The following is a 24,487-nucleotide window of genomic DNA, read 5'->3' as shown; positions in this document are numbered from 1 at the left end:
CTCACATTTTAACTGGCATCTATCTGTTGGTTATTGCTAGTTTTGAGTGCCTCAACAACAGTGTGAGCCTCAGGCCTTTTGTCTACATGATGCTGCAAGAAACTGTACAGATGAGTCAGACTTACTATGCTTCACATGGCTCCGCAAAGGCTGGCTCTTCCGTTTCCCTGAAGAATGAAAACATTGAGGTATTTCAGTTCCTAATGGTACTATTCAGGAGAACATTGCCAGGATGAAAAAGAATAATGCTGATTTCTATTTCAGTTAAGCAGGCCACGGTTTTCTATTCTGTTTTCTATCATTTTTAAAATAAAAACATCTCACCAATTAACTGAAGACGACTGACTAAGCTGCAAAGCGTGTGGGCTCTTTAATAAAATAGTTCACAGCAGTGCTATTTTTCTAGAAAGGAGGTGCCGGAACTCATCTTGACCACCTCCCTTGTTTTCTTATAATGCCAATGGTGCCCACCTGAGAGGTGCCGGAACTGAGTTCCGGAGAGTTCCGGCTGAAAAAAGAGCCCTGGTTTACAGCCTGGTTCTATGCATACTTATGCTCACTATGTTTTCCGGCAGGGTGTTGTTCCCAAGGAAGCGTGCACAGGGTTAGTCTTAGGTTATGTACACACTACGAGCTTAAAATGCGGCTAGGTCTTTCTTTTTCTCAATTTGGACCGAAGCAGGTTTAGGGAAAAATGCATCAAAGTGCAGGCACAGGATAGATATGAGTAGTGGCTAATGTCGTGTGCATACTGCTTCCCAAACCAGTGGTGGGAACACACACTGGATGCAGAGTAAATGGGTACACAGCCTCTGTTGGCTAACAATTAAGAGTCCAGTTTTCCAGGAAGTGCTTCGGTTTCAAATTACCTTGCAATATTTCCAGGTTGGAAACTGCAAAGGCAGCTTTGAAAGGGCTTAGAATCAGCTAGTGCAGGAGTATTTCTACATTGCCTCAGGTTCTTTGGGACTTGATGGTCCTTTGAGACACCCTCATGTGAGCTCTACTGATGTACTGAAGTCAGGATCAAGCTAGATGTGATTGCATCAGTCCCATTTTTTCCCCATCTTTCCCATCCACAGGTAAAATGGGTGGGAGGATTTGCAAGAAATATAGAATATGCCTTAATCTGTATGAATCAAGGTCTTCCTCCTCCAGTGAGGCATAGCTCTGGTACACAACTTGTAGCCTTAGTCATGGTTGCCCCCAAATGGAAGCAGTCGAGATAAAAAGAGACAGAATGATATAACGGTTTGAGAGCTTAGTGGTTCAAATCCCTATTCAGCCATGAAGCTGATTGGCTGACTTTGGCTCAAAACTGACTCTCAGTCTGACAGCAGCTTCTGCTCTCCAGCCACTGAGTTCCTATCGGTGAAGTATCAATAACTCAAGTAATTATGTTTTGACTATAGCTGTGAGAGATCCACTCCTCCCATCACATTCACCTGGGGGGCAGTAACACAACCCCAGTACAGTGGTACCTCAGGTTACATACGCTTCAGGTTACAGACTCCGCTAACCCAGAAATATTACCTCGGGTTAAGAACTTTGCTTCAGGATGAGAACAAATTGTGCAGTGGCGGCACAGCAGCAGCAGGAGGCCCCATTAGCTAAAGTGTTCAGGTTAAGAACAGTTTCAGGTTATACTTCTGTATACCTGAAGGAGCATCTCCACCCCCATCGTTCAGCTCCTCAGCACTGAGGTCCAGCTCCGAGGCAGATGCTGTCTTGCAGGGATGTGCAACCAGTAGATCGCAATCTACCAGTAGATCCCGGGCTGATCCTGGTAGATTGTGGGATCCTTATCATGTACAAAAAGTTATGGGGAAAAGTTAAAAAACTCTGTGCAATCCTCCCCAATGGGTAGATCACTGCCATTTTTTTTAACTGGGAGTAGATCACAGTCTCTTGGGAGTTGGACATGCCTGCTGTATTGTCATCAATGAAGGAAGGTCTTTAAATGGAACGAATGCATGCATGCTTGCAATACATTTCTCAACAGAGGAGCCACCTTTGTAGGTAAACCTACCAAAGATCTTGTTGGTAGATCTCGTGGCACTTATGAGATTGATTGTGGCAGAAACTTTTGTGTAATGACTTTACTGCACCATCAGATGCATGAAAGGTTACCCTTAACTGGTACACACATATGTGCAAACAGAAGAACTAAAAGACCATGAAATTTGTTTTTGTGGCATTTAAATGCAAACACACACAAGGTAAACCTAATGACCTTTCAAATCAAACTAATAGGTGGTGATAGCACAGTTGCTTTAGCTGAACTAATGTAATACTTGTAGTAAAAGAAAAGGCTATTGCTTTAATTGAGCCATAATTGAATAGAATTGGGTGGCTAAGGATGTTTTAGTTATTTCAGTGAAGACAACTCAATGGAGGTAACATATATGTTTTGCCATGCATAGATTAGCTTTTGTCATCCACAGCAGTGTACAAGGTCTATGTTAATTCAGATTGGAACCCACATAGGGAAGATTTTTGAGTTGTTCCATTTATTGTTTTATGATTATTTTGTTACATGATTATTACTATTTAAATTACAAAATTCTTTTAAACCCCCGAGTAAAGGTTGTTGGCTCATAACAAAAATTCCAAAGTGCATATTAGGGAAATTCCTTTACTAAGCCAACAGAAAGGTGTGCAAGCGTGTGTTTTTTAACATCTTGTCTGATAAAGCGTTTGAGGGGTATGTGTACATATGCTCAGAAGCTTTCACAGAATTCTGTTTCATTTCTGTTGGCCTCCTCAAGGAATTGCCCTAAATTGTTTTTGCATTCATTGCAAAAACATTTTCATCCTCACGGATTGCCTGAAAGCTTCCTTCACTTCCTTGTTCCTGAGGCTGTAGATTAGAGGATTCAACATTGGGACCACCACTGTGTAGAACACGGAAGCCACTTGGTCCCGACCCAACGAGTAGCTTGTATTGGGCCGCAGATATGTGAATATCAGAGTCCCGTAGAAGACCGTGACGGCTGTAAGGTGAGAGGTGCAGGTGGAGAAGGCCTTGTGTCTGCCTTGAGCTGATCGGATCTTCAGGATGGCAGCCAGAATGAACACGTAAGAGAAGACAATGATGAACAAGGATCCAATGGTAGTGAAGCCAGCGAGGGAGGAAATGATCATTTCCGTGACATGGCTGTCGGAGGACAGCGTTAATAGGGGAGGAGTGTCGCAGAAGAAGTGTCTGATGATGTTAGAGCCACAGAATGGCAACCTGCTTAAAAAACATACCGTTACCATGGCATTTGTGAAGCCGATGAAGCACGAGCCAGCAACCAACAGGATGCAGACTCTCTGCGACATAACTGCGGAATATAGCAATGGGCTACAGATGGCCATGTAACGGTCATATGCCATGTTGGCCAGCAAGAAACACTCAGTGCACACCCAGGCCACAAAAAAGTAAAGCTGAGCAAAACATGCATTGAAGGAAATCAATTTGCTTTGTGCTAGAAGGTTCATCAGCATCCTTGGCGTGATGACTGATGAGTAACAGATATCAACAGCGGACAAGTTGCATAGGAAGAAATACATGGGAGTGTGAAGCTGGGTGTTGACCCTGATTAACATGATCATCCCTAGATTCCCCATTAGGGTGATGATGTAGATCACGAGGAACACCATAAACAAGGGCAGCTGCAGTTCCGGACCTTCTGAGAATCCCAGGAGAATGAACTCAGTCACCACGGTGCAGTTTCCCTCTACAGCTGCTTCCATATTCTGATATCTGCTAAATAACGGAGGGGGGAATTGTATCAGTCAGTTCTTAGTACTACATACGTCTTGGTGAATCATACTTAGAAATGAAGTTCGACATGAATGTCCTACTGCAGGGACAGGGCATCATTTTCAGTCTGAGGACCACATTCACTTCTGCGTAACCTTCCAGGGACCACATGCCTGTGGTGGCCAGGGCAGACACATGCTCACAGACCCCTCTTTCCATCCATCCATCCATCCATCCATCCATCCATCCATCCATCCAAGCAAGACGCATTATTAGAGTTCGAGGGCACATTCCAGCCAGGCAAAACAACTCAAGGAGAGTGCAAAGCAGGGCCAATGAGGGAGGTGTTCTGGGATGAGGGTATGTGGCTGAGGAGGGACTGCAAGTCCAGAGGGTTGCCTTTGGTCCCATCTCCACAGTTTTTGTTATGTATTTTGTGTTTTTATCTTGAATTTGTATGCTATGAACCACCCTGAGATCTTTGGATGAAGGGCAGTATACAAATTTAATCAACAAAAATAAATAAATAAAACATTTTCAAGTGTTCAAAGCACTCCACATGTATCATCTATCTATAATCCTGACAACTGTCTATTTATAATCGTTACAACAACTGCATAAGGTAAGTCGGTATAATTATCTCTCATATTGCAGATGTGGAGGACTGCAGTTGACAGACAGTAGTTTGCACCTAGTGACTTCATAGGATGGTTGAGATTTGAACTGGGGACTTCCTGATTCATAACTTGGTTTCATAAGGGATGTTTACATCTCGCATTTAATGACCGTGCAGTCTGTGTAGTACCCATGTACACAACAGTTGAGGTGTAATTCTCAACAAGTGTACATCCTGTGTACCTGGGTACAGAATAGCTGAGTTATACATAATAATAATGTTATAATAAGTTATATAATAATATATAATAAGTTATATAATATAATAAGTTATAATAGCCAGTGTGGTGTAGTGGTTAAGAGCAGTGGACTCCTAATCTGGTGAACTGGGTTCGCTTCCCCGCTCCTCCACATGCAGCTGCTGGGTGACCTTGGGCTAGTCACACTTCTCTGAAGTCTCTCAGCCTCACTCACCACACAGAGGGTTTGTTGTGGGGGAGGAAGGGAAAGGAGAATGTTAGCCGCTATGAGACTCCTTCGGGTAGTGATACAGCAGGATATCAAATCCAAACTCTTCTTCTACAAATCAACAAAGTTTTACACAAATACTTGTTTGTGTGTGAAGTCAGCTTCTACCTTTGTTCAGTGTAACATGTGAACCAAGTTTTTTAGTCATGGCACTACAGCAGTTCAAATAACATACGCTGAAAATGAAGTGAGCAGGCTCACCTTTCACTCTGCAACAGGATCAGTGATAAGGGGCTTCATTAGTGAAAAACAGTCTTTAGAAGCTTGTTCTGCTTTGGCATGAAGATCAGGGCTTGTCTTTCCCATGAACAGACAGAAGACTCCATTGTCCCAGAATAGCTAGTTTATGGGGTGTAGACTCTAAAATGAAGGAACACCTTGGTTTCTAATTCTTGTTGCAAATGTTCTGTTGTTTGAATGTTAATCTGGAATCATCTCCCTGTCCCCCAAGTATCTTATGATATATACCTTGATTCTGAAAGCTCAGGTCTGTAATGCAACAGAAGAGAAATAACATTCAGTTCTTTATTTTGAGGTGACCATCCTACCTGTTACTGCTGAACTTGTTCATTATCTTAGATCTCTTTGTTCCTCTGTATACCACAGAAAAGTTCTAAGAAGCATCTGCCTCAAAATTTTACAATGGTAAAAGCTACCATAACTTTTTCATATTCCATAACTTGTTAATTTCTGGTGACTTCTATTGAGCAGACTCACAATCTGCAAGGTGCATGTTGTTCTTCATTCTCCAACCCAGAAGGGAGCTTGGATTCAAGTTAGGCAAACCTTGTTTGAAAACAAAATGTATTTCTTCACTTCAAGATGGCAACTGAGTAATTCCTAATCAGCTCATTATAACTTACTATATATACCAGCAGTGCAGCAGTTTATAGTGGCACCGCTCACTCTGCAAAGCCAGGTGTTGGTTCTCTCCCCCCCCCCTTGCAAAATTGTAGTGGTGGATTTCTGAAGTGAAAGTAGTTTCCTGTCAAAAGAAAGGAATCAATATACCATCATAATCACCACCTCTAATTCCTTAATTTGCACCAGGCACTGTACAAAAATAAGAAGAAGAGTTCCTTGCCTTCAGAATCTAAAGAAAAATGAGACAAAAGAAGAGGGAAGTTTATCAGACCCTGCTGGAGGAATTGCACCTTTGAAAGAGGAATAATGTAAATTTTAAAAGTTGAAGGTTTAGAGGTCAATTATACCAAACGACAACTTACATGCCTCAACATCAATTAGCATGACCAGGTTTCCTTAGCAACAGAGGCCAACCTCACCCTCTGGGAGGCTTTAAAAAGAAATATTTAGGAGTCCTGGAGACTAAAGACCTGGCATGTGTTAGGTGGTAGAACTATGGTCCTCTTGGCAGACTTTTTTGCTCTCTTGGCTAAGGCACATTTTGGCCATCAAGATGTTGTTCCTACTGAGATTGCTCTATCTGTTCTAGATCCTTCCAGTTGTGCTTCCCCTTACCTTATTACAGTAGTGGCAGTAGTCTTCTCCGTGAGAGAAATGGGAAAGGGTTTAACCGAACCTTACTTTATAAGACAGCAAAAGAGGGAGGAATGGGTGTTCTGAATCTCAGACTATATTGCAAGGCTTGTCAGCTTCACCAATTATTGCAAATTATTAGTCACAGTACAAATGTCTCTTGGCGCTCAATGGAATCCTAGAGGACACCAGCGCTACCTTTCATTCTTCCATCTCACCAATTCCTTCAGCATCTGGGGAATTTCCCTTTGCTTTCTATGCTACAGGTGTGGAGGTGAAGCCGGGTTCACTTGTTTCCTTTGCCCCCCCCCCAACACCCTCATCTGGATCATCCGTGGTTCTCCCAGCCTGAGTGGTACAGGCATTTTCTGAAGTGGGAAGCTGCCGGGATCCCATGTCTCTGTGACTTGTCTGTAAATGAGAAGCCAAAAACTCCTGCCTAGCTGTTGACTTCCCTGACTGATCCAAAGAACCACTGGCTTCATTCAGGGCTTTCAAGTCCACAGCTTTGCTAAGAAGTGGCATTCCACCACCAACTTCCATAGGCCTTTGAGGAAGAACGCTGGCTATAGGACCTCATCTCTATCCTCAAATTGCTGGAGAGGCTGCTTTCCCAGGGATCTTACTCCCTTATGTGGCCCAACTCTAGGATATTGTATTTAACTGTATTTCTAAAATCACCAGTCCCCAAGTCTCCCTCCTTAGCCCTGCTGTCTCTCTTCATTGGTCCTAAGCTACTTCACACAGCTCTCAGTGTCTTCCTTTTGGTTGCTGCTAGAATGACTGTGGCAGGAGGCTTTTGACTTTTTCTTTCGCTGACCGGTAATAGTTGTCTCTGCTGTTCAGCTCTGATGGAGAAGCTTATTTATTTATTTATTTATTTATTTATTTATTTCATGTATTGAATTCTTATACTGTCCTATACCTGGAGGTCTCAGGGCGGTTCACAGAAAAGATCACAACATATATAATGAGAATAAAAACAACACCCCCCAATAACACCCCTCCCCCAGAAAAGAGCCACATTTTAAAAGGGTATAAGATGTCAAACAGACCAATCAAAGGCCTGGTTAAAAATGAATGTTTTGCCGGTGCTGGATTTCTGTATAAGCTCAACAGGCTATAGCTTAGGGCACCACTCTCTTGGGGGCCCCAAAAAAATTTAAAGGGGAAAAAAACCCTGGATGTACATTTCCAAAATATAAGATAAAAAACAAATAAAATAAAAAATAAATAAAAAATAAAATAAAATAATACAGTTAGAACTTAATAATTATTTCACTATTAACATACTTCTTAAAAGTATTTGACAATTAATATCCTTCTTCTTAATTGTATTTCAGTTCAACAAATACTTTGATAAAATACATATTTTGTTACGTGCAAATGGCTTTAAATACCTATTAGGTCCATAAATTACCATATAGCATGTATTCAACACAAAAAACAGCGACAATTTGTTGTTGACAAAGGACAGCTGAACATATAAAGGCCACATTACCTTCAGTAGCTTAGGACCTCATCAGACCTAAATCTGGCCCTGCTGGCACCTAAAGGTGTGCAATGAAGGCGGCAGGCGAACTTCCCTGGGGGGGAGCATTCCACAGCCTCTGCAGAGAAGGCCTATTCTCGTGTTGCCACCCTCTGCACCTCTCAAGGAGGAGGCACACGAAGAAGGGCCTCAGAAGATGATCTCAGGGTCTGGGTAGGTTCATATGGAGAGAGGTGGTCCTTGAGGTATTGTGGTCCTGAGCCGTTTAAGGCTTTATAGGTCAAAACCAGCACTTTGAACTGGGCCAAGAAACTAATTGGTAGCCAGTGCAGTTGGAGCAAGATCAGTGCAATATGCTCAAACCATCTTGTTCCAGTGAGCAACCTGGCTGTTGAATTCTGCACTAGCTGATGTTTCTGAACAGTCTTCAGAGGCAGCCTTATGTATAACACATTGCTCATATAAAGCTAACTCATAATTTAAGGCTGGCCAAAGGCAATGCCAAACCTTATACAGTTGAAACTGTTTCATTTCCCTTCCTTGCAGACACTAACTCTTCTTCTGCTGCTCAAAAGCCACCTGCTCTATATGCTTGCTTTTGGAGAGACTTCTTTGCTAACCTGCCCGCTGCTTGTGTACCTCCTTTATGAACTTTATTCAACAGGGAAAACAATGAGAGGCCTGCATTTGCTACTTTGTTATTCTTTACTCTTTGTTGTACACTTTTGAAAATCAATATAATACATTGATATGAAACAGAGAGAGAAGTTTGAGGGAAAGAGGAAAACTTAAGCAAACTTTAAAAAGCTTCCACCTTATTCATAAGCCATGCAGTTCACACTTACATCAAACATTATTTACGAAAATAAATTTAGTTCATGCCTTATGCCTCCCATATTTGTAATGCAATAATTTATAAAACATGACCACCTCTCAGCAAATTTTGTATTACAGAGGATACCATTTGTCTTATAAACCAAATCTGTCAACTTGTCCATTCCTGCTCTTTCAAGACACTCCAAAAGCCAATCTTGTACCAACTGTCCAGTACAGCTCTCATTTTCTCCAGCTTCTCAAATCAGCTCTTATGTTTCAAATCAATAACTCACTAATTAATATTTCAAATACTTTTGACATCTTCTGCCAGTTTCATCCACAAGTATCTGGTTTGTTTGTTTAATATGACCAATTCAAAATGATGTGCAATGCATAATTTATCTTGCATTAAAAGCCTTATCATTGAGATGATCTCTGTCTTATAGCAGGGTCCCTCCCCCTCCCAGTTATGGATAAACAGAAGTTGGGTCTGGAAACCAAACCAAACCAAGGAGGAGCAGCAGAGGGCAATTAAAAGGGACAATTGCCATTAAAAGATCTCGAAGATTATGTTGTTGCAGAACCTGGAACACTATTTCATACAACCTGCTATTGGAAGATACACCATAGAGGCACCAGCTTGTTCTGCATACCATTCTGATGAGTCTGTTTTTTTTATTATTTCAAGACTTGGTTCTCAGCCAATAACGTTTTTACCTTGTATTTTAGCTCCAGTTAATGACGTGCAGCAATCTGCATGCACCACCAGCTTTCTATGTGTCTCCACCTTTGCATATGGAGATATGGCCCTGAAAAATGCATAACCATTGGCAGTTCAGCTAATAAAGAGCCAGAAGCCAACAGAAGCTGTGCCATCTAATCTAAAATTATTGCATCAGTTGTGTGTGTGGGATGACGGGATTATCAATTTGAGGGGTTGCTCTTACGGAAAGATACTTAACAAAAAGTCTGAAGGCAAGAGGAAGCCTAACTCATGACTAGGGTATGGTTGAGTGGCAAGCGCGGCAGCGTGTGGATTGTCAGCACTCATCAATAGTAATGTGCGGTATTGCATCTTTTATTAGTAATGGATAGAGAAGCAGAATACCGTCGTGTATAACCTCCACATAGTTTCTTTACCTAGTACTTGATTCTTTAAAATCTAAACGGGCCTAGAATTGAAAAACTTCCCATTCCTTTGGTTTGAAAAGACTGAATGAATACATTTTTTTAAACTAGCCACTAGATGTCACCAAAGATCCATCTATAGGCCGTCTGTGCAATGTTATTCACAATATAGGAGATTCAAGCTATTGTTTCTGAACTCTAAGCTAGTGATATACAATAGTTGTTCCTCCAAGCTTCTTTTTTCAAAGCCTTTTTGTTCTGTGATGCTCTTTCGGTTTCACTCTTCACCTGAGCTAAATAGGTGCAGCTGCATTTACACATATTTGTCTCCTATTATTTTTGACCCTCTTTCCTCCAGGCGCTCCACTCCTCTTCTCTTTTCCTTTCTTACAAAATTTGGGTCAGGGACATGTCTCTGTTGCTTATGTTGCACTGTAAAGCACCTTGTACAGTGGTACCTCGGGTTAAGAACTTAATTTGTTTTGGAGACCCGTTCTTCACCTGAAACTGCTCTTAACCTGAGACACCACTTTAGCTAATGGGGCCTCCCGCTGCTGCCGCACGATTTCTGTTCTCATCCTGAAGCAAAGTTCTTAACCCGAGGTACTATTTCTGGGTTAGCGGAGTCTGTAACCTAAAGCGTATGTAACCTGAAGCGTCTGTAACCCGAGGCACCAGTGTATAATGATGGAGACTTGAGAAACAGCATAGAGCCTTAGGAACTTGAGCCAGGCAACTCCAAAGGAGCAGGATCTAAGCCAGGGGTGGGGTACTTATGGCCCTGCAAATGTTGCTGGGCTACAAGCTCCCATCAATCCCTGACCATTGGCCATGCTGGCTGAGGTTGATGGGAGTTGGGAGTCCCAACAACATCAAGAAGGCCACAGTCCACTACTACCGCCAACCTTGGCTTAAAGCATGGGCCTATAAAACATGAAGACATCTCCAATGGTGCTAAAAAGGAAATAATAATAATAATAATAATAATAATAATAATAATAATATATTTATACCCCACCAATCTGACTGTGGTTGCCCCAGCCACTCTGGGTGGCTTCCAACATATAAGAAAAAATAAGAAAACATTATATATGAAGAAACATCCCTATACTGGGCTGCATTCAGGTGTCTTCTAAAGGTTGTATAGTTACTTATCTCCTTGGCTCAGGGGTCGCTTAACTCCATACACTCCAACATTTCTCTGATGAAAATAGGGACATTCTATGGAAAAGTAGGACATTCAAATTAGAAACCAGGATGGATTCTGTAAATCCGGGATTGTCCCTGGAAAATAGGGACACTTGGAGGGTCTGGAATCCCAGGAAGCTGTGCCTCCATAGACCCACCCCTGTCACTGCTGTGGTTGTGTGGCTGTTGTGGCTGTGGTGGATGCAGCTTCTGTCGAGATCTGGTGGGCAGCGGTGGAGGAAGCTGCTTGGGCACCTGGCGCAGTGTGCCCAGGGGTGGGGCGAGCAGTCCATAGGGGCGGGGCACACCGTGAGGCCTCTGGAGTCTGCCTGCCTCCTCCCACTCAGCTGCCCTACAGCTAGGGGGGGGGGAGGCAGCGGGCAGACCGTTTGGGCAGCACGGAGCCTATGCGCGCCCAAGCTGCCGCGTCTCTCCCAGGAGGGACGCCTGGCTTGGGTGCGCTGCAGGCCCCACGGTGAGTGCTGCTCGGCATTTTGTCACCCTCCTCAGTGGTGACACCTCAGGCGGCCTGCACCCCCCCACACCCTTCCACCACTCCTGCTCGTGGGATCTCATAGAGATCTTTTTTCAGGCGGTGAAACTGGATGGGCCATCCTGGCAAGGGGAATTCATTTTCTGTTTACCAGAGGGCAGCAGGCTTGTTCAAGGCAGGGCAGACCCACAAGCTTCACCCTCCAACACTTTGCCACAACTCCTTCCCCCTGCCAAATATCAGCGATCTGAAGCGACATTCACACCATACATTTAATGCACTATGAAACCAAGGCTCCCCTTAAATAATTTTGGGAGCTGTCATTTGTTAAGCTCATTGAGCCTTATTAGGAGACCCCCTACTCCACCACCAAGCTACAATTCCCAGCTTGGTTTATCAATCCCTCTTCACAGGTAGCTCTGGAAATTGTAGCTCTTTGAGGGGAATAGGGCTCTTCTAGCATCTCTCAGCTACAGTTCCTAGGATTATTTGGGGGAATCCAAGTAGTCTTGCTTGAACTACTGCAATGTGCTCTATGTGGGGCTACCTTTGAAGGTGACCCAGAAACTACAACTGTTCCAGAATGTGGCAACTAGACTAGTGACTGTGAGCGGCCGCCGAGACTACATAACACCGGTCTTGAAAGACCTACATTGGCTCCCAGTACATTTCCGAGCACAATTCAAAGTGTTGGTGCTGACCTTTAAAGCCCCCAACGGCCTCAATCCAGTATACCTGAAGGTGCGTCTCCACTCCCATCATTCTGCCCGAACACTGAGGTCCAGTGCCAAGGGCCTTCTGGCAGTTCCCTCGCTGTGAGAAGCCAAGTTACAGGGTACTAGGCAGAGGGCCTTCTCGGTTGTGGCATGCCCTCCCACCAGATGTCAAAGAGAAAAACAACTACAGTGGTACCTCAGGATGCGAACGGGATCTGTTCTGGAGCCCCGTTCGTATCTTGAACAAAACATAAGATGTGCCGGTGCGTCTGCGTGTGTGCGGGTCGTGTTTTGCTGCTTCTGCGTATGCGCGTGACGTCATTTTGAGCGTCTGCCCATGCGCGAGCAGTCGAAACCCAGAAGTAACGCGCTCCATTACTTCCGAGTTGCCGTGGAGCGCAACCCAAAAGCGCTCAACCTGAAGCACATTCAACTTGAGGTATGACTGTACCTGAGTTTTAGAAGACATCTGAAGGCAGCCCTGTTTAGGGAAGCTTTTAATGTTTAATAGACTATTGTATTTTAATATTCTGTTGGAAGTCACCCAGAGTGGCTGGGGAATAAATAATAAATTATTATTATTATTATTATTATGACTCTTTAAAGTGATATCATACTGTTTTAAATATATGGTGTGAATATGGCCTACCTCAGCCTGCGTAATGGTAGGGTGGCCTTGCCGCAACTCAAATTTCCTGTGGATGGAGAATGCCTTTCCTACAGGAATGGGGAAATGTTTGCTATTGGAGTGGGCTTTGCTCTGAGTTTGAGGAACTCATGGCTGAAGTTTCAGCTTACAGTAGGATGAATTAATGTCCCTTTCCCATAACTTCTGCTGTGTTCTAGCAAATACACCATGCTTTGATTTGCATATAGCTGCTTTCTATAAGCGACTCTCAGTTTAAACTCTATGTTCTGTGTTTTTTCCCTGTGGGGTCAGCAGGGGATAGGACAAATGGCAGGCCCAGACTGGGAAGATGGGGGCGTGTGGCTAACCAGAATGGTACTCATACTCAGAGGTGATTTACTCTGTCATGTATAATAGAATAGAAGATAGAAGTGCATGATTAATGTTCTGTGTAGTCTCGGAGTTGGAGATCATACAAGTAGTTTTTCTTCCCCTTACCAATCTCTCCTAGGGAATTTTCTGTAGGCAATTCTTGCTCCTTTCTTGGGAACGAAGACATGCACCATGGAGACTGTGTGCACTGCTTCAGCCTAATGGTCCCAACTCTGGCAAGAAAACAAAAATGAAAACTCCAGGGGTTTTCCCCTTTGAGTGCTTCTGCCTCTGGATTTGAGGTGATCAGTTTAAGGTAATTGACTCATATCTCCGGCAACCGTGTCAACTCCCAGCTATACTAATAAGCCCTCGAGGGCATGATTAAAAAGTTATGGCTTGCCAGCCTGCCATTATGTAACTTATGCAAGAAGTCTGAAAGTTCTGGCAAATTGGCTCCTCAGTGCCTTGTTAAAATTCAACTCTGTTTCAAAGACGTTACTTTAAATTAGAGAAAGGCAGATGCAGGTTCTCTGGAACGAATGCTGGTTTGGACATCACACCTTGGCATGCCTGTGCATCATGACAAAAATGACCCATGATTCCTCCTCCTTATCTTGCCCAGATCTGCCCCCTACTTTCCCACAGCATGTTTCTGTCCCTGTAAGCTAATCACACCACATAAAATGGGCTAGTTCATATTCTCACCAGGATGGTCCCTCTATGCATGATTTTTTTTTAAAAATAATTTTCCTTTTTCACATCACACAGAAAACAACTCAACTCTCAACACATCAATCGCTTTTCTTAAAAATATCAAATCAAATTCTTATAGTTCACTCCAATTCCCCCCACCCCCGCCCACATATTGCCATGAGTTCTCTAGGTTTATAAGCACAATCTTCTTGATGCATGTAATCCAAAAATGGTTGCCACACTTTATAGAACTGATGGGGGTTAGAATTCCCTTTGGTCACATGAGTCTGTTATGTCTTCTCAGCCAGGGCTCTTGTCCATGCTCTGGAGTACTATGCTTCAATGTTCAAGCCCAAGGTAGTGTGCCATTGCATGGGTATTTTCATACATGCCGCCACAAGGAGGAACGTTAAAAGTACTTTATGAACAATTGGTGGAGTAGACATGTCCTTTATTCCAAGTAAAGTAAGCTGAGGGGAAGTTTGCAGGCCTGTTTTGTATATTAAACTCAATTATTTGAATACCAAAGCCTAACATGGGTGAACAGATTTGCAAAACCACCATATATGTATGTAAACTCCCCTCCAGCAGGCTGATGTTGCCCCCGGCATCATGTGGGATATTTGCAAGGGGGAAAGATGCCACCTATGTAAGTTTCAAAAAGTCTGCTCCCCTTCCCCGGGGGGCAGCATTGCGGGAGGACCTGTGGGCCTCCTGGTGACCCGGCTGTGGGTGGAGGGATGCTGCCCGCCTCATTGGGACTCCCTGCCATCTCACGCCCCCTGGCTGACCCATCAGGATGGCTGGGGTGTGTGGCCGCCTGCTGTTTAATTGAGCCAAAACTCCCACAAAAAAAGGATGTTCCATTTTTCATTAGAGATTATCACATGACATAAGTTTTGCTTATGCTAATTTAGATGTATATATGCTTCTGGGCAAATTAAGATGATGAGTGGCTCAATTGTAAGGCACTTTGCAATGTGCCCAGCTGCCCTGTAAGCAATGTATATAATAAGAATAGAATAGAATAGAATAGAATAGAATAGAATAGAATAGAATAGAATAACAGGTAAACAGAAAAATTTTAAAATAGGGAGGCAAAGGGATAGGAGATGCAATGCCCAACACAAAGGGCAAAGGGCTTGGGTTTCCCCTTGTAATTCCACTGCTAGCAAGCCAGCAATGGAATGTCTATTGGAATGGTTCATATAACCCTTTCCCCTTAAAAATAAAAGGGAGTGGGGCTGGGCAGGCTTAACTGAATTTATTTATTATTTATTAGTTAAATTTCTATACTTCCCTTAATCTGTGAATCACATGGTGGTTTACAGTATAAAAATACAAAAATACATAGCACAATAACAAACTAAACAATACCTCTCACAGTTTAATAGGTTTAATAGTCTAATTAGCCAAAGGTTTGGGAGAAAGTTTGGGAGAAGAGGAATGTTTTCACCTGGCACCTAACAATATCTACTCTCCTTGGAGAGAGTATTCCACAAACGGGGAGCCACCACAGAAAAGGCCCATTCTCAGTTGCCACCCTCCAGACATCTTGTGGAGGAGGCACACAAAGAAGGCCTCAGATAATGATCTCAGGTCCGGGTTCATATGGGGAGAGGCAGTCCTTGAGGTATTACAGTCCTGAGCCATTTAAGGCTGTATAGGTCAAAACCAGCACTTTGATTTGAGCCCATTAGCAGCCAGTGCAATCAGGACAGGATTGGTGTTATATGCTCAAACCATATTGTCCTGGCGAGCAACCTGGCCTCTGGCCACTGAACACTGCACAAGCTGAAGTTTCAGAACTGTCTTCAGAGGCAGTCTCATATATAACACATTGCAGTTATCTAGCCTAAAGGTTACCAGAGCACATAAGAGTCAACTCCTAGGGGCAGTGGGGGCTTTGGCCCCCATAATAAAATATATGAGGGGGCCAGACCCCCACAAAGTTGATGGGCATTCCCATTCAAATGGTGTTTGTGCACTGTGTCATTTGATCTATTTTGTGGGGTGGGTTTTACCTGGGCCCCCACAATATTTTATTCAAGTTGGCACCCCTGCCAGAGCATAGTTGACTGCCAGGGACTGGCCAGATGAGGAGTGGTGGAGACCGCCATCCCAGGAGGCTTCTGGGTAGGAGGCAAATGAAGATAGCTGTCAGGATGCTGTCAGCAGCTCCCGGCTGGTTGCCCAGGAAAGTATAAAGACAAGGAAAAGTTTCTTACAGACCTTTTTTATTTCAAATTTTACACTGGGAGGCTATAGAACCCAGCCTTTTGGATAAAGGCATTGTCCTGAGTGAGTCTCCACTTCCCGTTTCTCCCATTCCTTATTTATCACCACCATCATCACCTCCTCTACAGGTGCTGCTAAGTGCCCTTTGTCTTTGAGCTCTTTGCTCTCCTACTTTTAAGGCTTGCCGGGTTCTGGAATGTTTTCTAATGACAACGTGTCAGCCAGCTGCTGCTCTGGCTCTCCCATTATTTCCCAGCTTTCCCCCTCATCTGCCTCTGAGCTGTGACCTCCCTCAAATCCCTGTTGTAAATATATAATGTCTTCCTCCTCCTCCTCCCTAGAAGGGTCAGGATGGGGAGGCAGTCTCCACCATTCCTCTGTTGAGATTTCCATTCCGCCTTAAGGAGCAGACATGGAACTGTTGCGTGTCACATGTCTGCTTACATACCAGCACAGTCTGCTGGGAACTTCCATTGTGTTTATAGCTTTTGCTTTTCTCCGTCTCTCTGTGAAGACAAAGAGAGAGACGACATGTTTCTTTGTCCTGATTTATGATTAAATCGAAAATCCAGATGAAATTAGAAAAAGCTTTCAGAGGCACTATAAACAACTATTCAAAAAAGAAGATGAAGGGGAAGTTGAAGAATATTTGGAACAGAATAGACTGAAGGAAATGAGGAAAAAACTCAACTCAACACAAATATAACAATAGAAGAAATAAAAATGGCAATAAAACAAGCAGCAATTGGTAAGGTACCAGGCCCAGATGGCCTGACACCCAAATGTTATAAGAAATGCTCGGAATAATTGTCTGCACCTTTAGTGAAAGTGATGAATAGTATTTTAGAAGGGAATAAAGTTCCGGAGACCTGGAGAGAAGCTCATATCATCTTGCTTCCTAAAACCAGACACAGATCCGACTCAAGTTAAAAATTATAGGCCAATATCTCTCCTAAACAATGACTATAAATTAAAGGTAAAGGGACCCCTGACCATCAGGTCCAGTCGTGGCAGACTATAAATTATTTGCTAGTATTTTAGCTAATCAATATTGTTAAGGGTATCGGGTGGTTGCTCGAGAGCAATCAGGCCATATGTGTCACTAGTCTGTTCTAAAGCTTTCTTATTAGTGCAAAAACAACAACAAAAAAACCACCTTTGCAGTGCAGAGCACCTCTATTCCATGTCTTGCTCATACACTGGCAGACTCTGAGAGTGGGTGGTCCTTAAATCTTCCCCAGCAGAGTAGTTTCTTGACCCCCAGTCTGCGCCTCCCCTCTCTGCGCAAGGAAGGCTTGGGTAATGGGGGACCTCCCTCCTCCCCGCTTTGCTCAGGCAAGGTGTCCTTGCATCCTTCCCGTCTTGCATCCTCCGAGCCCTGCATCTCCTCCCCACTAGAGGCGTGGCTTCCTTCCTCCGCTGAGGAAGTGCTGCTTCTCACGATCTTTGGGGGCTCTCTGTAATCCATCCGCCTTTTCCCCTCTCGCCCCTGAGCCAATGGCAGTTCCCTAACAGATATAAACAAATATTAGGAGAGAGAATTGGGAAAAATCAAACCAGCTTTGTGCCTGGCTGTCAACTGAAAGATAATGTTGGAAACATCACTGACATAATCAAACTCTTGGATGCCAGAAGGGATAAACAAGCAGTGTTAATGTTCCTGGACGCTGAGAAGGCATTCGATAATGTGTCTTGGCACTTCATGAAAAGGAATTTAGAAATCATGGATATGGGAACGAAATTTATAAATGGAATTAAATCTATCTATTCTGAACAATATGCTAGACTTGTAATTAATAATACTCTTACGCAAAGAATTGAGATAATGAAGGGGACGAGGCAGGGGTGTCCGTTATTGCCACTATTATTCATAAAAACTTTAGAAGTTTTGTTGAAAAAAATGGATGAAACAAAAGGAATAAAGGGTATTGAAATTGGCTCCAAAGAGTATAAATATAAAGCCTTTGCATATGACGTAGTGTTGGCGCTGGAACAACCAACAAACAGTGCAATTGGAGCAATGGAAAAGATAGAAGAATACGGTCAACTTGCAGGATTCAAACTTAATAAAACTAAAACGAAACTATTAACAAAAATATAGATAGTAAAGAAACAGAAGAGTTACAAACGAAAACAGGATTAATAAGAGCAAAAAAAGTAAAAGATTTGGGTGTGTGGCTTACGACTAAAAACATCAATTTATACAAAGATAATTATGAAAAGGTATGGAACGAGATTAAGCAACGCCTAGAAATTTGGACCAGAATGAAACTATTGTTGATGGGCAGAATCGTCGCTATTAATATGAATGTGCTCCCGAAACTGTTATTTTTATTCCAGACCATTCCCATTATATGTGGAACGAAGCAATTTGATATCTGGCGAAAACGAATTTCTAAATTTATCTGGCTGGGGAAGAAGCCTAGGATTAAGTACAAAATTTTGACAGATGTTAAAGAAAGTTGGATTCTCCCAGCCAGATTTAAAAATTTATTACGAGGCATCTTGTTTTTGTTGGTTGCGGGAATGGATGGCATTGGTTAATGAGGAGATATTAGATCTAGAGGGATTTGATAATAGATTTGGGTGGCACGCCTATTTGTGGTACGAAAAGGTAAAAGTACATGTCACAAGAGACTAGGGCCCTGTGGGACTTGACATCTTTCCACAGGGCCTGCAAGACAGAGCTGTTCCACCAGGCCTTTGGCCAGGGCACAGCCTGACTCCCTCCCTCGGCAATCTTTGTGGAGCTCTGGCCCAATGGTTGCCAGTGGCTTGATTTGAATTAATTTTATAATGAATGATTTTAGAGTGTTGTTTGTGCTGTACTTTTGTACTGTTTTATTGTTGTTAGCCGCCCTGAGCCCGGCTTCGGCTGGGGAGGGCGGGATATAAATAAAATTTATGATGGTGATGATGATGCACCATATTATTAGGAAATATTTGTATGAGGTATGGATAAGACACAAAAATTTGTTACAACGCAAAACTCCGTGGTGCATCTCACCATTGGAGGCATTTGCAGTAAAAAAGAAAAAACATGAGAAAGGAATGGGTGACATATAGAGATTTAGTGGTGGAAGTAGATGGCAAATTAAAGTTAAAAACATTTGAAGAGTTAAGAGGGAAATTAACCTATTGGTTACAGTACCACCAACTACAAGATATCTTGAGGAAAGACCACAAAAGTACTGGATTTAGTAATATTCAATCAAAAATAGAGACAGAACTGTTGAGTAGCAAAAAGAAAATGATATCAAAAATGTATAAGGTATTATTAGAATGGAATACAAAGGACGAGGAGGTGAAGAGCGTGATGATAAGATGGGCACAGGATCTGGGGCATAACATCAATTTTGAGAGGTGGGAGGTAATGTGGAATAAAACAATCAAATTCACGGCGTGTGTGGCACTTAAAGAAAATCTAATGAAGATGATGTATCGTTGGTACATCACACCAAGTAAAGTTGCCAAAATGTATAGAAGTCAGGATAAATCATGTTGGAAATGTAGGGAGATATGTGGTGTACTTGCCCTAAAGTTAAAACCTTCTGGGACATTATCTATAATGAATTAAAAAGGTATTGAATTATAATTTCAGAAAAAACCAGAAGTATTCTTATTAGGGTTAATTGATGAGGAAATCCACAAAAAAGATGTAAACTTATTGATGTATGCCACAATGGCAGCAAGAATCCTCCTGGCCCAGAGATGGAAACAGCAAGAACTCCCCACCCTAGATGACTGGCAGATAAAAATGGTAGAATTTGTGGAGTTGGCGAAGTTGACGGGGAAAATCAGGAACCGACCTGATGAGAGATTTCAAAAGGTTTGGAGCAAATTTATATATTATTTGAAAGAAAACTATAAACATCTGAAGACGTTTGTAGCCTTAACATGAAACATTTGGTAATGAGGAAAGAAAGAGCTAATTTACAAATGAGAGTGTGATTTTTAAATGATTATATAAGGTAAAGAAGTGATTATGGAAATGTGATAAATATGTTAAAGGTATAGGAAAGTCAGAAAAGAGGGAGGGAAGGAGGTCGCTTCGCTTTTTTAGTAATAATGTAAACTCTGGATATGTATTATGAAATGAAATATGGAAAAGTCAATAAAAATTATGTTAAAAATAAATAAATAAATCCATAGTTGTAGTATGCTTCCACAAGCCTCACGCCTATTCTGTGTGCGCAGTTCGCTCTGCTGATATGGTGTGCTCTGGCTTTTTGAAGCCTGGGTCGCTGATTTATGTTGGACCAGAGGCCGATGGGTCTTCGCAGTGGGACGGCTGGAAGGAGATGACCCAGCTGGGTCAAGCCAGCTGGCCTTGAGACCCTCTGCATGCCGACATCCTCCTCCTCTGCCCAGTCCCTGATAATCTCATGGAAATTATTTAAGGGTGATGGGGTTCATCTTTCAGGTCAGAACATGTTCTTGGAGGATCTGCAAAGAGCTCTCTGTTTGAGCTCTTGTGTGTTTCCCTGGAAATGAACAAGTGGGAGCTGATCACCTCCTGTAGCATTTGGTATGGGCAGGTGAGAGGAATTAAAGCATGCTTGCTTTAATATCTAAGACATTATTGGGTTGAGGGCACTCTTCAGTCATCTTTCACAGGTTATACCTTGGGATGTCCTTGGGGGGGGGGGTCGGGGTCCTACTGGCATAGTCTGAACTATGTCTGAACATCAATATGTTTGCAGCAGAGAGGGAGGATTCTTTCCAAACATTTCTGTATGGCCGCAGCAAGTGACTCTTGAATATGACCAGGAGCTGGGAAGGATAAAATCCCCCCCATATATTACAATTCACCTGCTCAGCTGGGTGTATTTGAATTGCTTAGTCTGATTGAACTAGGTTGGTTTGTAGATCCTTTACTTTGGTATATTTAATCAATATAATCTGTTTACCTGTGGTAACGTTTTTCTCAAGTTTTCTTTCTTGTGTGTTGGCAGACAGGATTTGGCCCAATGAGCTTTTGACCAACTGAGATTTCAAGTCAGCAACTGCAGGATTCCTCCGAGACCAGTGTCCCAAGATAGAGTTTATGCCATTTCTCCCCCCCCCTCCACCTCTGTGGCAAAGGCGGGGTGGGGGGGAAGATGTTGTCCTTCTGACTCATGACAGAGGCAATGCTTCTTAGGCATTACTTCAGATTGCTGTGTGATATTTTTCTTGACTCCACATAAATTCTTCACTTTCTTGTTTGTTGCTGTGGTTCTACAGTTCACAAGGAAATCAAGGATGGCTCGTGGATGCAGTTTACTAGGTCTTCAGTCTTAGGCAGTCAAAATACTTTAGGTCTATAGTGCTGTTTTTCAGTTATGGGCATATTATATTCATTCAGTGAACTAAATATAAGAGATCGGAAGTCATAATCTTAGTTGAGTTTCTATGTGGAAATGTATACCTTAGGTTTAGTGATTGTTTTGGGAAAAAATCATAGCAACTTTGCAATATATTGTCATTAGGTAAGTTTAAAATCCATTTACTCTTATTAAACTGTTTTGCAGCTTTGGCAGATAAATGTCTTGCCATACAAATGCCTGTTATTAAGTGATAAATATAAACTTGGAGAGTAATGTTGTTATATGCCAATAAGCACATTTTCTTGGTTTTATAAGTTCTCCTTCTTTTAACATGTACTGTATAATGTTTCCTAGGCTTTACTGTTTAACTACCATCTATCATTCTGGTACTCCTTCATATTTTGAACAGAATTAATGCAATGTGTGCATTGCAGTATATGTAGTATAATTTTGAGGGTTAGGGCGTTTTGATTACGACTGTAATCCTGTGGTCTTTGGGGTGCCTGACCTGAGGCCATAAGATTCTTCAGATCTTCCTTTCTATGGGTGGAGACAGAGGTCCGCCATAGGAGAGGGAGATCTGATGAGGGAGGTTTTTCTGCAGCATCAGTGTTAAGATCTGTTGTTGCTGCTTTTTGCCCTGCCTCCAGTGTTCCAGGGTTGTGCTGGGGATGGTAAGGGGAGGTTTTGCAACCATTGGATCCAGAGCCCTCTCATTCCCTTGGCAAGCCCCTAGAATGTAGCAGGGGTGGGGGAGGGTACGCAGCCCTGATGTTGGCATGCCTCATATGATGGGGTGATCAGAGTGCTGGGCGACCAGGATTCAATTCCCCACTCAGCCAGGAAGCTCGTTGGGTGCACTGGTGGAGGAAGAGGAGTGTGGGGGAAGCGCACCACCCTCAGCAGCGCGATCCCAGTGGGGAGCGCACCGCCCCCAGGACGCGCACTATGCCCCTGCAGGTGGCATGCCACGCCCCCGGGATGCGCGTCAGCCCCGTCCCTGCATGCTCTCTGCTCCCTGGTGCCAGAGCATGAAGCTCCACCACTGGTTGGGTGGTGTTGGGCCAGTCACTGTCTCTTAACCTAATCTACCTCACAGAATTGTGAGGAGAAGATGGGGAGAAGAAAAACTATGTATGTCACCTTGAGCTTCTTGGAGGAGAGGCTGGATAGAAAGCCAATCCAATCCAATCAGTCAGTCAATTAATCAAAAATTCCTTTTAAAAAAACTGGGAAAGGAGAGGGAAACTGGGAGAAAGACACTCCCCTCCACCTTGCTAGGGGAATTCTAGCAATGCTTTGGAGTTGGCCACTATGCCTGCCTCCCTCTCCTAGTAGGTACAAGAAAATGACTCTTTCCATGGTAACTTCTGACAGTAATATTGTGTTTAAGACCTGAATAGTTTTGAAAAGACATTATAGTGCTGTCTGTCATGCTCTTCCATTCTGTGTTCAGTTTTATATTTTATGAGGTTTTCTTTATTCTTAATCTCAAAGTGGTTTCAAAGCTTTTTCTATTGACCAAAGGAATCTATATACAGGTTTTGGCCACATGTGCGGGAGAGATATTCATCAGAAACAAACAGGATCAGGCCATCTATGATTAAAAGTCAGATGCTTAAACAATTGTCCTTATTTGTACTTATAAAAAAATTGCTTTGTTTTCTTCGTATTTTAGACATTCTAGCTGACCAGTTTGATTAGGAGGACAATGCAGAAAGACAACACCACAGCAGCAAAAGACTTTGACTTGACTGAACTCTCTGATCTCCCAGAAGTGCGAATCGTCCTCTTTGTGGTAATTCTGCTGACCTACTTGATCACTCTGGCAGGAAATGGGGCAATTCTCACAGCAATAGCAACAGATAGTCACCTCCAGACCCCCATGTACTTCTTCATCAGCAGCCTATCTTTCCTGGATGTCCTTTGCCCTACAGTGACAGTGCCAAAGATGCTCCAGATATTTATGTCAGAGGACAAGACAATATCATTTGTTGGCTGTGTATTACAACTCTTCTTTCTGATTTATGCTGTGGGCACCGAAATCTTCTTGCTCTCAGTGATGGCGTATGACCGCTACGTGGCTATCTGCAGTCCCTTGCACTACACAAATATCATGACGAAAAGGCTATGTGTTCAATTGACTGCAGGGACCTGGCTAACCGGCTTCATCAATTCCATGATTCATACCTCATTGACCTTTACATTATCCTTCTGTGAGCCCTATAAAATTAATCAATATTACTGCGATATCCCACCACTAATGGCTGCCTCTTGCTCCTCTACCTACCTCCCAGAACTGGTTCTCCTGCTTGTGGCTGGCATTTTAGGAGGTGGTGCATTCCTGGTCACTCTGATCTCTTATGTCTATATCATCTCTACTATCCTGCGCATGCGCTCTGCTGAGGGAAGGAGCAAAGCCTTTTCCACCTGTGGTTCTCATCTGACTGTAGTTTTCCTGTTTTATGGGACCACCATTGCCACCTATGTTCGCCCCACCTCCAGCTATTCGCCCAAACAGGACAGAATTGTTTCCATGTTGTATGGGATTGTTACTCCTATGCTAAACCCTATGATCTACAGTCTGAGGAATAAGGATGTTAAGAGGGCCTTGGTCAAAGCATTTTGCCTGAAAAGATTTTAAATTAATGCGTTCAATCATCCCTGTCCTTGAATACTGTCCTTCAAATACATTGTACTTCTATGCTGAAAGTCACTCAGTATTCCTTCCTTCCTTCCTATGAGCCTGTACTGGGATACTATCATTTAATGACCTGTTATGAAGGACCATATTTACTGAAATCTAATGCACACTTCTTTTGGGCCAAATTATGTTGTGAAAATTAAGGTGCACATTAGATTCGATGGCGCATTAGATTTGAGTAAATACCGTATGTAGTTTGTACACAAGTCTGCAATTCTCACATGCAATCTGACACTCAAATCTAGGGATCTTTTCATGTTGAGACCTGGAAGCACACAAGAGCCTAGCACCCCAAGGGTTAACACAGACAACAGAGAAA

The 24,487-nt window shown here is 42.9% G+C and overlaps 2 protein-coding genes across 3 annotated transcripts; one reads left to right on the top strand and one right to left on the bottom strand.

Annotated features, from left to right (window-relative positions):
* Positions 1–169: 169 nt before the first annotated feature.
* LOC309350967 (olfactory receptor 5V1-like) lies at positions 170–24,108 on the top strand (the record flags this gene model as incomplete). Of its 2 annotated transcripts, none has more annotated exons than XM_081878266.1 (2): positions 170–188; positions 23,143–24,108. In XM_081878266.1, exon 2 carries the CDS (start codon positions 23,176–23,178, stop codon positions 24,106–24,108), a length of 933 nt encoding a protein of 310 aa, XP_081734392.1. In that variant the 5' UTR covers positions 170–188; positions 23,143–23,175. The 2 variants fall into 2 exon arrangements, with proteins under 2 accessions (XP_081734392.1, XP_081734391.1); XM_081878265.1 differs by lacking the exon at positions 170–188 and adding an exon at positions 21,598–21,626.
* LOC309350790 (olfactory receptor 5J3-like) lies at positions 2,794–3,738 on the bottom strand (the record flags this gene model as incomplete). Its single annotated transcript, XM_081878023.1, has 1 exon — positions 2,794–3,738. One exon carries the CDS (start codon positions 3,736–3,738, stop codon positions 2,794–2,796), a length of 945 nt encoding a protein of 314 aa, XP_081734149.1.
* Positions 24,109–24,487: the final 379 nt, after the last annotated feature.

This window comes from Podarcis erhardii (genome assembly GCF_964252035.2).
Source record: "Podarcis erhardii genome assembly, chromosome: 1".
Classification (NCBI taxonomy): domain Eukaryota; kingdom Metazoa; phylum Chordata; class Lepidosauria; order Squamata; family Lacertidae; genus Podarcis; species Podarcis erhardii.
Note: the sequence above shows the minus strand (reverse complement) of the source record. Positions and strands in the feature narration are given on the sequence as shown.